The sequence below is a fragment of the Jaculus jaculus genome, chromosome 5, assembly GCF_020740685.1.
Source record: "Jaculus jaculus isolate mJacJac1 chromosome 5, mJacJac1.mat.Y.cur, whole genome shotgun sequence".
Taxonomy (NCBI): Eukaryota; Metazoa; Chordata; class Mammalia; order Rodentia; family Dipodidae; genus Jaculus; species Jaculus jaculus.
The window spans coordinates 150,436,944-150,452,601 of record NC_059106.1 but is presented as its reverse complement, the minus strand read 5'-3'; the positions used below and the strand labels follow the sequence as shown (position 1 = coordinate 150,452,601).

The 15,658-nt window shown below is 41.1% G+C and overlaps 1 protein-coding gene across 3 annotated transcripts in view; it reads left to right on the top strand.

Moving 5' to 3' along the window:
* Positions 1 to 15,658, top strand: part of LOC101608200 (amyloid beta precursor protein) — a 263,853-nt gene that overhangs the window by 142,085 nt on the left and 106,110 nt on the right. For 2 of the 3 annotated variants that reach the window (XM_004654380.2, XM_004654382.2), the window contains exon 7: positions 12,897 to 13,064. The exons of the other annotated variant lie outside the window; for it this stretch is intronic. In XM_004654380.2, the coding sequence (XP_004654437.1) occupies positions 12,897 to 13,064 (168 nt within the window). The remainder of the gene's footprint in view (positions 1 to 12,896; positions 13,065 to 15,658) is intronic. 3 annotated transcript variants of the gene reach the window in all.

The window sequence follows — 15,658 nt, the reverse complement described above, 5'->3', positions numbered from 1 at the left end:
ATTTGTGGGTTGAGTTCCTTAAAAGATATGCATTTGCTTTGCAGATAGTAAAAGAACTAAACTGGGATGATTTGAGTGTAATGTATCCAATTACCACATCCACATGTTACAACACTGTAAGATTTCCTTTCAGTTTTTGTTAAGACACAACGATTTTAGCTTATTAGAGCTAATACGGGGATACTTTTTCTGCCTGAAGTAACTATTGAGGTATGATTTATATATCATAAGGATCACTGATCTTATAGCTTCAATAAATTTACCTAATCATTTAACATCACCATCTAGTCTTAGAATATTTTGTCACCCAATAGGATCCCTATTTCCATTGGCAGCCCTAAGCAAAAACGGGCTTCCTTTTTGTCCCCATAGATTCACCATTTTCTGATTTTTTTAAAATATTTTTATTTATTTATTTGAGAGCAACAGCCATTTTCTGATTGTTAAGTGTAAGTGGGATTGTGCAGCGAATGGTTTTGTATCTGGCTTTTGTCACTTACTTTTGTTAGAGATTCTGCATTTCTTTACTTTGTAGTTTTTATTGCTGAATTTGTTCTGAATTGAATACTCAGAAGTCAGTTCAATATACTATGAAAGTGTGTTTTGAAAAGATCACATCATATATTTCCATGAGTGACTTTATCATTCCCTAATGACAATGTCTCCTTCATTTTATTTAGCACATAAGGATTGTGCAAGCAAATGCCTATTTTTGTTTTTTTTTAAATATTGTTCTTCAAAGAGCCAAGACTTCCTTTCCAGAGTATTTTTAATTGCAGCTTGGGGTCAACAGTGGCAGATCTAATAATACGAACATGCTAGCTCCTGTTTCCTCGGTGGGCCCGGCGATGTCTCAGGGCTTCTCGAAACGCAGTGTGCGACTCCACTGGCTAGTGTTCTGTGCTGACATTAAGTTTATGTGAACTCCGTCATAATTTTCTCAACATCAATTTTCATAGCACATTTGTTAGTGCCATTTTGGTGAGCTGAGTGGAGCTTCTGGTGAGCACAATGGCTGGTTAACCCTTATGGATGCTGAAATTTAGAAGGAAATGACAGCCAAAGAAATATAAACTCACCTGCTTCATATGAAGTATGAACACAAAGACTCCTTCAGAACTCAAGTATTCATACACTTACATCTTCTTAAAAATAATTTTATTAGGCCGGGCATGGTGCTGCGTGCCTTTAATCCCAGCACTCTGGAGGCAGAGGCAGGAGGATCACCATGAATTTGAAGTCATCCTGAGACTCCATAGTGAATTCCAGGTCAGCCTGAGCTAGAGTGAGACCCTACCTTGAAAAACCAAAATAATAATAATAATAATTATAATAATAATAAATTTATTTATTTATTTGAGAGAGAGAGAGATGGAGGACATGGGGCATACCAGGTTCTGTCGTCACTGCAACATACTCTAGGGGCATGTTCCATCTTGTGCGTCTGGCTTTCATGGGCACTAGGTAATCAAACCTTTAGGCTTCATAGGTAAGTGTCGTAACTACCAAGCCATCTCTCCAGCCTTCCCACTCCCCCCACACATACATTTGAGTGAGCTTCTAGATTGGTCAAAGAAGGTTTCACAGAGAACATAGCATTGAACTGGGGCTGGAAAGGTAGGCTGGAGGGGTGTCTCCTGGTAAATTTTGTCACTAAGTACATTAGTCAGTAGGAAATAGCAAAACACACACACTTTGGCATGTTTGGGAGACAGAACTTAAGCTGCTGTTATCTGTGTAAGGGAATTTCCGAAAGTTAGGTGGGGAGCAAAATACGGAGACCTGGGTTGGAGAGATGGCTCAGCAGTTAAAGGTACTTTCTTGCAAAATGTGGAGGCATTCAGTGCCTCGCTGGCAAGAATGCGTGCTATATGCCACTCGTTCACCAAGTGCTCCTTCAGGACCTACTGTGCGTTGCAGATTATTTCCTGATAGTTTTTCCCTGGAAAGTTGCAAACGCATGTACTTGTCTAATCACTAGTGGCAGGGCACAAATGATGACCCACTGCAGCACAATTACACCAACACTGAATGTTGTGACTCAATGAGTTTATTGTGGTTACTTACAGAACATGGGGGAGGAGTTACTCGATAGGAGACTTGTCATGGGTTGAATTAGGCACCCTCCCCATGAGCTCGGGAGTTTTGTATGCTTGGTCCCCAGCTAAGTGCAATTTGGAAGTAAAGGCTTGCTGGAGAAGGGATGTTGGGAGCTGGCTTAGGGGTGTTATAGCCAGCTCTCCTTCGCTAGAGCTCAGCTCACCCTCCTTCCATTGTCTGTCCCCTGCTGCGGCAGAGGTAATGTCCAGCCTCTGCTCTGTAGTCCTTCCTCTGTTGTCATGGAGCTTCTGCTTGATCTCAAATGCACCACCACACCTTAGGGCTAGACCTAAACTGCCTCCAGCCAGGTGGCTGCACACCCAAACTACCCACTAATAAAACACTGAATATATTGGGGAGGCATCTATTCAAACTACCACAAGAGTATGTTTAAAAAATCTTTAGCCTAGGTGCGAAGTAAAAGTTAACCTTAGTGGTTAACCAGTTAATACTGTTAATAATAAACAAAAGCAGTTTTCCACAAGTTATTATCTGGTCCTTTATTATTTTTTTTTGTTTCTTTTTATTTATTTGAGAGTGACAGAGAGAGAGAGAGAATGGGCACGCCAGAGCCTCCAGCCACTGAAAATGAACTCCAGATGCGTATGCCCCCTTGTGCATCTGGCTAACGTGGGTCCTGGGGAATCAAGCCTTGAACCGGGGTCCTTGGGCTTCACAGGCAAGCACTTAACCGCTAAGCCATGTCTCCAGCCCTGTCTGGTCCTTAAAGGCAGCATGTGCCTGTAATCCCAGAACTGGGTATGTGGCGGCATGTGGTTTCTTGGGGTTCACTGCCAATCAGTCTAGCCTAATAGGTGAGATCGAGGCCAGTGAGAGATCCGTTCCCAAAGGAAGTATGTGACAAACTTTAGGAAGACACCCAGAGCTATCTCTGGCCTCCCACCCACTCACCCATGCACATAAATAAAGAATAAAGGCACCAACTATCAATGTCTAAAAGCCAGGATATTTTAATAGGAACCCATCCATTTCGTCTAAAACTTATTTTGTGGACAAAAACTATGATGGAGGCAAATGGTATTTGGATTGGTAGCTGAAAGGAAAATGTTAAGCTCTATTATGCATGATAACAGTATGGACCCTTTAAATGATAAAATGAAAGGAGACATTCCTTGTCCTCTACTTTGATGGTGTGGAAGGTGGGTTATGGTTCTTCCTCATTGAGGGCAATGGCAGCGCTCTAGGTGACTGGTCACCTTGAAAAACTCTTTCTAGACTAAGCCTGCTTCTGTAGGCTGAAAATAAACATCCCAAGTGATCTACAAAGAAGTGATACTGGAAGGAGACTCCCATTCTTAGTTTCACTGTTAATATTACAGCCCTTGAAAGCAAAAAAAAAAAAAAAATCAAACTTACAAGCATACTTAAGTGTCTGAGCATCACCAACCTATTGCTATGAACACAAGTCCCTACCACGCCTCATAAAAAGTCAGTGTCTTTAATATCCCATTAAAATTTGGGAAAAATAGGCAGAGAGAAAGATAATAAATGTTTCAACATGGTCATTATATTTCCAGCCTGAAGTGGAAGATATTTGTTCTATGTTATCAATTTTGGAGGGAAAAAGGATCTTTAAACCTTTAAATCTTTATTGCAAAATATATTTGTCTTTAGTAGTTAAGAAAAACTTGGGTATGTATCAAGTGAAATAAGCCACTATGAATTTGAAGCTATCTATAGTATATTTCAGTTCTTCATTTTCTGTCATGTCAAGGATTGTCTCAACTCCAATCAAATGTGGATACTGTAATAAATGCCATTAACCTTGGTTTTAATCTGCCCAATGTTCCCTTAAGATTATTTATTTAGCAAATGTTCTTCATACCCCTGCTAATATCTCTGGATGTTGCTTCTGGAAAGAGCATAATGTGGGCCACGTAGGCAAGGCTCTGGCTCCAGGGGGAGAATGGCTGGTCCAGGCACATGCAAGTTTTCTGGCCCACTTTACCCTTTAAGGAAATGACTCCATCTTTTAATTCTCATAACTGTGTTGTGTGGTAGGTATGTTACCTCCACACTTTAGGCCAAGATGATTAAGACCTAGAGAAACTTTTAAAATATTTATTACTCATATTAATGGTAAGGGGTAAAGCTAGGATTAGGACCCCAGTGCCCAAAGTATTTTGGTTTTACTGATGCCCAAGTTATGTTTACTTATTTTTTTTTTCTAAATGCACACTATTCTGTTTAACTCTTGTTTCTTTGCAATGCACACATTTGCTGTAGTTATAAGAGTCACCTTTTCCCCCCTGTATTAACAATTCCTGGAAATGTGAATTAAAAAAAAAAGGTTTTATTTACTTACTTGCTAGCAGAGAGACAGAGAGAAAGAATGAAAGAGTGAATGAATATTGGTATGTCAGGGCCTCTTGCCACTACAACACATTCCAGGTGAATGAGACACTTTGTGAAACTGGTTTTGTAGGTGTACTGGGGAATTGAACTCAGGCTGTCAGGCTTTGCAACCAATCTCCTTTAACTGCTGAGCCATCTCCCCGGTGCCATGGATTTTTTTTTTAAGTTTAAATAACAGCAACAAGCAGGGATCAGCATTATAGTAGTCGATAAACACTTCTTGTGACTAAGGCATTCCTATATTTTTAAAGAGCAGCCAACCTGAGAAAAGGTAGTACTTATAGTTATTTCAACCTATCATTTTACTTTTGGGATCAGGATTGTTCACCCTTAGAATAATGCTAATTATCTAAATTGATTTAAAGTGAAAAAATACCAGTCATTTTCAGTTAAAGAATACTAGGCTTCTTCAGACTTTTCCCAGGTTGGCTGCTCTTTAAAAATATAGGAATGCCTTAGTCACAAGCAGTGTATACATCTACTTAAATGTTTATAATTAAGAAAAAAAATACACCTATAATAAGTAATTCAGCCAATTTGAGTGGTTCATTTAATCATGTGTACATCTGTATTCTACTTTTTAATTATTCTGATGTCCAACAGTGTGTTGGCTCAGATTCTTTGGTCAGGTAACAATGCAGTGGTTTTTAATGGAAATCTTTAGTTCCCTTGTAGGAAAAAAAAAAGAAGCATTTCTGGAATTTTAAAGAGTAGGATGAAGTAGGCCCCAAACGCCTGCTTCCATAAGCTTTGAGCTATCTCACTCTTCTAACGATTTACCTTGGACTCTAGTCACCTCTGCCACCATGACTTGACCTTTGTGACTCTGTTAGTAAAAGGGGAAAAAATTTAGAAGAAGAAAGGCTGAAATAAGTTTTGCATAAAAATGATAGGGAGTCTCTCCCTACTGCTATCAAGATAGCCACCCAAATTTTCAAAAGTTAAGAGGCTTGGGATGTTGAAAAGGAAAGGGAATTTAGGACAGAAGAAACATTAACAATGTGCTGAATGTATTTTCTAATGGTAAAAGACTTCAAGTTCTTGTGAGAGTAACGTTATCTTTTTCTTGGATTGATATAGGTACTTATTGACTGTAACGTCTGAGACAGAATAGGAAACTGGCATAGACTTTGGACAGAAATTTCATGTTGTTTGCATATGTTGAGTTCTCAGTGTTTCAGGACATTAGCAAATGATAGTCTTACTGGCAATTCTCATGCTTTCCCATTCTGGAAATTTCTTAGCTTTCATGGATAAGTTGACTATGAGCTGCATAATCACCCTGTGAACAATATTGCCAATGTGAAACACAAAGTGTCCTGCTCTCTGCTTGAGCTCGGGAAGTACTTCTCTGGCCCAGGTCATTCTTTGTGTGGGAGTACTGTTGGTACATTGGCGATGTTTAGTAGCTTTGCTGGCATCTACCCATGAGATGCCACAAGACCTCACTGATGGTGAATACCAAAATTGTTCCCTGGGGAGGGGATGAGAATGGAACATCTCTGGTTATAAACCACCAGGCTATGGTGTTGAGAACTATCCATTTCCAACCCACTATGTGAAGTTTAGGCCCCCCTCTATTGTGTTCCATGTGCTATCACCCCCAAAAGTTTTCCATGTTAGCATGTTGTGGGACAAGAATAAATAACAAAACAAGAAACATGGCAAAATCAATATTGTAAATACTGCGTACGTTAAAATGAATATTGGTGAAGATGGATGATACTGTTTAATAGCTGAGAGGCAGAAACCTACATGAAATGTTGCCCTAAATATGGAGTATTATGCAGTGTTTGCTTTTAGAAGAAACAGGGTCTCTCTGAAGGAGATGCAGGCTGGCCTTGAGTTTGGGATCCTCCTGTCTCAGTCTGAGTGCCAGGATTACAGACATGTGCGCATTTGACATGTAAGCAGTGAACTGTGGAGTTAACCGCTTTCCTCTTTCGCAGTTTCTCAAAGGAATGCATTATCTGCACCGCGCTGTTGTCACTGCAGTTAGGAATGCTGCTCTTCTCAGGTGGACTCAACCTGTTCTTTTCTGCTGGAGAAAAAAGCCACTTAACGTAGATAAGGCTGGTCTCCCCCACAAAGAAGGTAGAATGGCAGGGAGCCATTGTTTCCAAACCCTGATTCTTCTAGAAGCATCCATGTTCTCAAGAGCATTAATGTCATCTAGTCCTTCCTGCACAGAGAAGCAGTGTAAGGAAGTGCATTCTAAGTTCAGTTATTCATTGATTTTTATCTCAATTGTCATCATTATCCTTCCAAGTTAAAAAAAAAAAAAAGGGAGGCGCTTTGATTTTGTGAATGTTCTGGCATGTTACGGGATTTCAGATTTCTGAGAAATGGCATTTTCACATGAGTAAGAGAATTGTTATCTCAATATTGGAGTTGAGACAGAAGTATTGAATCCGCTTTAATGTTGCTTCAAACAGCTAGCAGAACTCGAGTAGAATATTTGTAGGGTCTGCTAGAATTATGTTTTTGATGTATATATAATATATATATATGTGTATGTATATATGTATATATATATTAAACACACACACACACTTTTTATTTTTTTTTTTTGGTTATCTGAGGTAGGGTCTCACTGTAGCTGAGTCTGACCTGGAATTCACTGTGGAGTCTCAGGGTGGTCTCTAACTCTTGGCGATCCTCCTACCTCTGCCTCCGAGTGCTGGGATTAAAGGTGTGTGCCACCTTGCCCGGCTCTTGAGGTATATATTTTAATCTTAAAACTGTACTAATTTGTATTTTATCTCCCAGATATATATCACTTTTGTTTAATAAACACACACCTGTTCTTCCTCTCTGGTACTTTTGAAATGGGACTGACCTTGTATAATAATGCACAATTAACTACATTTTAGACATATGGTTTGTCTGATTTGGTGGCTCTGACCTATAATCCTGGCACTTAGTAGGCTAATTAACACACACATACATTTTCAAGGTGCTTCTCAAACTTTACTACTCACTCGAGAGTCACTGTGGCTCTTAGTGTCGAGAAATTCTTCAGTTCTGGACAAGGGACAAAGGCACTCATTGCTGGTCATTGACTATACTTTGAGAAGGAATTTCTAATACCATCCTCTGCCCATCATGTTAAGAAAATTGGGGGCGTCGAGACCAAGAATAAGAAACTGAAAAGAAGGCTTGGCGTGTCACTCAGCTGGTAGCATGCTTGCCTAGCATGCGTGAAGCTCTGGATTGGGTCCTCAGAGTCATATAAACCAGGTGCAGTGCTCCCCAGCACTGGGGAAGTATAAGCAGGAGGGGTTCAAGGCAACTTTTCTTATCTTTAGTATTTTTCCATTTTTGAGCTTATGTTTCTACTGTGTAGCCAATAAAAACTAATTATCAACAGTATTAAGGAGTTTGTTAAGCCACAGCCATTGTAGCTTGAAATACCAGTGTTGGGATTATTTATACCAAGGAGAGTGCCAAATGCTGCAATTCAGTTGTTTTATAGTTTGGGTGGGATTTGGGGAGAAGAAAACCATTATTCGAGCATACCCCTAACTCACATCCCACAAGAAAAAAGACTTCCCTGTGCTTTCCAACATATGATTTAGCTCATTCTTAGTTTCAGTCTTATGATTCCATGTTGTACTTAATATTAACCATACAGCACAGCAAAGAACAAGTCTCTAATTAAAACAAACAGGAAAAATCATAGTGGTACCCTCTGATTGCTCACTCTACACACAAATACAAACTGACTTTACAGTTCGGGCTCCCTCGGGTGGCTTTTTATTATTAACCTTTTAGCAGGGGGAGATGTGAGAATTGGGTCAGGTATAATTAGCATGGCAGATGTGTTGGATAACCATACAGAATTAACACATGGAGGTTCAAAGCCTAGCCAACTGAAGATACCTTCTAGAGACTTCCGTAACAGATTAACACCCTTCATCATACTGAATCCATGCTTTCATTACTATGCACAGCTGTGTGCAAAATTTGCTGATGTTTCAATCCATATTTAGAATTTAAAGTGACACTTGCCCTTAATAACTCTAGTTCAAACTTAACTTGCCTAATTTTACATGATTTTATTTAGTGAAGTAGGATTACTAGATAATAAATATTTGATCATCATTAACTAATTGTATAATGTTCTAGTCATTTCATGCTAATATGCAAATACAGTAAATGTACCTTTCTATTAGAAGTGTCTGGTTTTTGTATGATGGGGGAAAACACATTCTTTAAAAATAACCAGTTTTCTAACATGTTGATTTCAAAATAGTCAAGTGTAAATTTGTCTACTTAAGCTTCAGAATACAATTTTGCTTTTAGTAATTTAATTTCATAAGGTGTCACTATACATTGTAATATTTTGGTTTTGTTCTGTGTGATTTGGGTAATAAGATTCTTGTTGCTTTTTTTTTTTTTTTTTTTTTCTTTGCCTGGAGTTACCTCTGTAGACCAGGCTGGCCTTGAACTTGTTAGGATCATCCTGCCTGTGTATCCTTAGTGTTGGGATTATAGGTATGCCCCATCATGCCTGGCTCATGGTTGTTTTAGACTACATTGAAGCCAGTCTTTTGCATTTTTGATGGATTAAATATAGACAGTGAGTTGAAATCCATTTGAAATCTTGAAGATCAGTATGCTTAGTAGATTTTGATACTTTTGTCCTACAAACTAATTATTTCACATTGCTCTTTCTGGTCTACAAATAGAGGAAAAAAACACAAGATTAAGGAATTTTTTAACTTGAGGAAACACCATTGTGTCATGTATATCTGTTGTAATGTTTCTACTTAAGCATATTCTTGTTTGCAGAAGGTGGAGAAAATTAGGTTTCTTGAATTTTTCGTTGGTTTTTCACACAGCCTCGGGATCCAGAACTCCTGATTCTGTCTACAAAACTATAGGATCAGATGCAGTTGGATCCAGTAGATGCATTTTAGGAATTGAGGACAGGCACATGTCAGTCCTGTTCTCCTAGGCTCACACAGACCCACTACTGCAGACACCACACATGTGACATCAGGTTATGCCCTCTTCTGTCCATCCCTGACATTATCAAGGGTATCCTTTCATATGGAAATACTTGAGGGATTGGATGCTATTCCCCAGCAGGGCCCAAAGATTCCACCAAAATTGCAGAACTGCTTGGGACAAGTTGAAAAGCCAGCTGTGCTGTCAGGCCAGGCCAGGCCAGCGTGTCCTTCCACCTCCCCTTGGACAGCACATTGTCCTTGTCTTGGTGATTTCAGAATGAAGGAGATAAGATTCCAGGAGTAACAGGTTTATCATGTAGTTTATTTCATTTATTTATCTGACATAAGTGAATGTTGAGTTGTGAATGACGTTTTTAGTTTGAGTTTTACAAATTACTTATAACTAATTGTTTCACAGTTATTTTAGAATGAGGCAGAAGGAAAATGATTATGTCAGTAGGATACACTAGCAGTATTAGAAAATGATAAAATACTGTAATGCCATTTGGGTCCTGGCGAGGGATATTTCCTTCATCAGAGATTAGATACTGTCACTGGGTCCTACATAGACCTATTCAATAGGACTATCAGAATCTCCTTTGGAGACTCCTGTGCTAGCCCATTACCTAACTTGTACTCACTCGGCGTTCTAATACAGTTAGGTGTATAGCGCATGGGAGAGCTCCCATCAACAAGTTCCTGCACCGGGTAGAGTTTTAAGTAAGCTGCAAAACCCGGGGCAGACAAGTGTCAGAAAATGCACATTTGGTCCCCTGAGAGCTCTGAAGATCAATGTGGATGGGCTTTGCTGCCAATACTCCTTTGAGCAAAGTCCACAGCATGGAGCTCAAGAACTCTTCCCTCTGTTGGCATCTCAGTGGCTACACCACAACTCCAGTATCAACCCAACATACTACGGACTACAAGTTCAGCAGACACCATTGTCAGTACTGACATTACCACACCTTGGGAGGAGACTAACCAGGAGTCATACCACACCTCAGAAACACGGACGGTCTTGCTGTGCATGGTAGTGCACACCTGTGACCCTGGCTCTTGGGAGATAGAGGCAGGAGTTCTAGGTGAGCTATGACTGCTTAGTAAGAGCTTGTCTGTAAGCAACCAGACAAACAAACAAGCGTGCAAGAGCAAGTAACACAAATGTGTGCGGATTGCTTAGGGAGATAATATGCTTCAGAAAAAAGCCAACTGGAAGATGGAAAGTGGCATGTTCCAGCTGAGAGAGAGGTGAGGTCCAGAGACCTGGAATGCACGTGACTGTGTCTCCGAGGCCTTGCATGTGGACATGGCTTTTGGTATACAGTGTAGAAGCGGCTGTCAGTCACTCAAGAGTGGATAAGGCTCCCAGAATGAATTTCCCCTTTATAAATTAGAACGGCAGTCCTTTGATGTTAGGGGTTAAAACCAAGTAATAGAATCCATGCATTCACAAGTCAGCCACTTTTCATAGTGTAAGAGAATTCAGCAATACAGGCAGCTAGTTAAAAAGGCAAGCTTGGAGCCGGGCGTGGTGGCGCACGCCTTTAATCCCAGCACTCGGGAGGCAGAGGTAGGAGGATCGCCAAGAGTTCAAGGCCACCCTGAGACTACATAGTGAATTCCAGGTCAGCCTGAGCCAGAGTGAGACCCTACCTCGAAAAAAAAAAAAAAAAAAGCAAGCTTGGGAAATGCAGGCTTTCCAAGCTATCACACTGAATGGGGTGATTTGAGGAATACTTGACATTCATCCCAGCATCAGATGTTTCCATCTGGAAACTAGTGGAGAGCTCAAGTCATCTTACCTGTTACACGGGCGGCATCCCACGTAGGGTAGTGTTTGAGGCTCACTTTGCTGGACTCTGACTTTATCTGTTCTGTGTTGACGTCTCATTGTGGCAGCAGCCTCAGGTTTTGCCACCACTTTATTGCATCTGTTCAAAGAGTGGTATGGTCAAGAAAACCATTGGCAGTGCCTCTTGCAGCGACACTGTGGCGCCAGTGGCACTCCTCCCGCCCCTTCTATTGAAGCCACAGATGGTTGTCTTGGTTGAATAGGATAAGTATATTGAATATCTGTAACTTAGAAGCTCTGGGTCATATATCTTTTGTTATTTAGAAAAACAGTCTGCCCATGGCATGTTAGTAAAACCAAACGTAAGAAACTGCCAGCAAACCTGCCACGGTGTTAGCCAGCAAGGTGTATTAGCTACGTCCTTGTTGCTATGAATAAATTCCAGACTTCGGCAGTTTAAAGAAGGCATGGTTTTAATTCAGCTTCCAGTTCCAGAGAGAGGCATTCCATCATGGTGGGGAAGACATGGCAGCAGGAGCATGACGTCACATCGCAGTCGAGAAACAGAGGAGGAGCGGTGTCTGGGGCGGGTGTAATGAATCTCAAGGCCGACAGTGTCCTATTTCCTCCAGCAAGGCTGTGTCTCATAATGGTTCCACAACCTTCATAGGCAGTGCTATCAGCTGGGGACCAGGAATTCAAACACGTGAGCCTGTGGGGGACATTTTACATTCAAACCACAATACAAGGGAAGGGAGTAAACCCAACAAGAGAGATGAGATGGTTGCTTTACTTCCAGCAAACAACAGGTACATGGAAGGAGTGGAATTGTACTTCTAATCATGTTTGACTTGATAAATGAAACTGAATGGATTACTATACTTTGAGCCAGTCGGGAATTGCGTAGAATGAGTCTTGGGGCGGGTGGCAAGACATGTTGGCAGGTAAGATGTATTTCAACATGAAACAGTGCAACATATATGAACAAATTTCCATGTGCTTTCAACTATACATTATCGTGTGTAGCATTATGGTCCCAAGGTCAGATAAATAGACAAATACAAATTATTTCAAATTAGAATTTATGTGGTTGATTATAGTTCCATGTACAGATGGTACATGTTTTTAAGTATAGTCAGTAGTCAGCTGGCTCTGTCCAAAAACTGGAAAACATTCAAAATATGTGTAATCAATCTTATATGTAAACTAATGTTATCATTTACTAAGGAAAACAGACAGGTGTTTGTGATAGCTTAAACATTAGCCTCATAACCCCCCCCCAAAAAAGCCATTTACATCAAAGTTGACTTGAAGTTATTTTTAAAAGAGAAGCTTATTTGTTAAAATAATGGAGAATTGTTTGATGTGCAGGCGCTCTGCATCATTTAAAATCCATCTAAAAAGCAACTAAAAGATCTTTCCACCTTCAGCCAAAATCTTTTAGTTACCACTGAGCCATGTACATTAAACCAGCTGGTTTTGTTTCAGAGGTGACTCTGAAGTCCCCATGGGTGATTAAATTCCTCAGTCAATGTTTGGTAGATGTTACCTAATGAACCCAGCCAGGGCACCACGGGGAAGATTAATGCATAAGACAAATAAACGTGTGTACATGAACAGCTGGACCATGCCTTTTCATGCTAAATGTGGTTCCCCACATCTCCTCTGATTAGAGGTGTGCTCTGAACAAGCCGAGACGGGGCCATGCCGAGCAATGATCTCCCGCTGGTACTTTGATGTCACTGAAGGGAAGTGCGCCCCTTTCTTTTACGGCGGATGTGGCGGCAACAGGAACAACTTTGACACGGAAGAGTACTGCATGGCGGTGTGTGGCAGCGTCAGTAAGTGGACCCTTCCTCCAGCCTGGCCACCTTTCGCCTTTCTCGCCACTGGCTCTGCTCTTTGTAACAGACTGATTTCCTGGTTCTTGGGAGTGGGCCTGTCGCTACCACTAACCACATTTCTGTCGACTTCTCTAATCGCCCGGAGTCCCCAACAGTATGTTCAGTCATGAGCACATCTCTCATCTATTCCTAATGAAGCATGTCCTTGGATGTGTCCTTTTAAAGCCATGATAGCTTCACCTTGCAATCTGTGAGGGCTTTTGAGTGCTTTTCTCAACCATGGATCTGGGGTGGCCATTTGTTTTCTGCAGCCAGTTCTGCAAACTCATGCTTCCATGTCCACCCATGTGTGTATGTATGTGCTCATGTGTGTGCATGTGAACCACATGTGCAAGTGATGACACTTAGGTTGCCTTGACAAGGCATATTGTTGTGATGAATGCCTTTATTTCATGATATGTGTCTTTTATTGTGCTGGCATTGGGAATGTGAGTGCATTGACCTCATGTACCTCAGATGCCAAAGGGTAGAGTTGCCCATGTTGTTCCTGAACTCTGCATGCAGACATTTGCAATGTCCAGTTTTTGCTCAGTTTGAAAATCAACACTAGAAATTTTTGGTGACCTAGGCTCAAGACGTATAATTTGCAGTGTCTCACTGGAGCCTGAAGCTTTTCACGACTGTGGGTAGTACAGATGTGAAGTCATGATGACTTACATGTACCATGAATTTTTTTCCATGAAGAGTTAATTCTCAGGAGGTCATGATTCAGATTTATGGAATGTCTGCTTTTGTTAATCATCTTCTGAGTTAAATCCCCAATCATATTTTGCTTTATTTCATGAATTGGAAGTATGAACTACCCAAGAGCATATTCCTACATTCCATTAACTAAAAATGAAACTTAATAATTATACATTTCTGTTTTTAAAATTGGCTGCATTTTATCTCTGGTTTTGCAAGGGTGGCAGGCACCATTTCCCTGTCTAGGATTTCCCAGGGAAGTATTAAATCATGGGATTTAGCAAAACAACTAAAGGACCTGCAATATTAAGACCTAACGAGAGGGAGTCAGGTAGCCTTGTTAGGTAGTTTAGAGTGATTGGGCCCCTGAAGTAAAAAGCAGAATGTCTTGGGACTTGCCCTTAACATCTGTGCTTTGCTGGAGATCAGAGAAGAATCTAGTTTCTCCTTATCTCTTGCCTAAAGGAGGTTTTCCATGCCAGAGGCCTACTCTGCAAGGGAGGTCTCCTTTCCTAGAATTTACATCTAATCCTAGCATTGTGGTTGGTCAAGCTTGGACCCCGGAACTTGGTGTCATGGCTGGCCTCTTCCTGAGCCAGCCCCTAGCCCAGAGCAATCAGTTGTCTCACGGGCTCACTTGAGCCAGAAGGTGAAACCCACCAAAACAAGATTATAAAAGATATGTGCCAGGGGAAAGCCTCTCTTGGGGCCGCCTGACCATCACTCCTGAACCCCCACGTTCTGGTGAGCTTTCCCCCTTGTCTTGGCCTGGCTGGGCTGAGATGAGAGGGGTGCTCCCTGATCCCCAGTGTAGGCTCTCTGCCTTCTCCTGCCCTATGCATGGCAGGAGCTCTTTGCACTTGATTTTCTTTTCTCTCTAAGTCCCTTTTTACATTTCTTCCAGGCCCACCACATGGGTTCTTAGACCGTGTGAGTGTATTCATTTTCCTTCTCATCATTTTGTACTTCCCTCAGTATAGGTGGTAATTTAACAATTATCTTCTCAGTTTGGTTTGCCCAATACTTTGGTTGAATACAAACACGAATTCAGGGTTTGGGGTTCAAATGCCCTGTAACACTTGTAACTCAGCACCCAAGTGAGACCTCCTGGAAAGGAGAGTTCCTGTGATCACCAGTCATCCCAGCCTATGAGACGACTCCACTTTGGCAGTCCTGTCTAAGAGCAGGTATAGGGAAACTGCTACCCTGGCTCTGATTGGGTGGTCCCAACTTGGAGCTCAAAAGATTCCTTTCCTCATTTTCAAACAAAGAGGCTAATTAGGTCAGGTAATTTGGAACACAATGGAGGATTCGGTTGCCTGAATACTTTGGAACAAAAGACTTTTGTTGCTATGACTAACTGATTTAGCTACTAGGTAAGTTCCTGGCAGTTTCCAGTTTTTTCCCCCTTTCCCTAAGGTAGATTTATTTTCTAGAATATCATATATTTATATTGGCAATAATGAAGTTTTTTCTTAATTCTTAGCATAGATAAGGTTGCCTTGACACCATCTAGAGGTATTGGGTTCATTTTCTCTGCATGTGAAAGAATTAAAATGCAGGACAGGGTTTAAAAAGAAAAAAAAAGGGGCTGGAGAGATGGCTTAGCAGTTAAGCGCTTGCCTGTGAAGCCTAAGGACCCCGGTTCCAGGCTCGGTTCCCCAGGTCCCACGTTAGCCAGATGCACAAGGGGGCGCACGTGTCTGGAGTTCGTTTGCAGAGGCTGGAAGCCCTGGTGCGCCCATTCTCTCTCTCTCCCTCTATCTGTCTTTCTCTCTGTGTCTGTCGCTCTCAAATAAATAAATAAAAAATTTAAAAAAAAAAGAAAAAAAATGTTTATTTCAAAG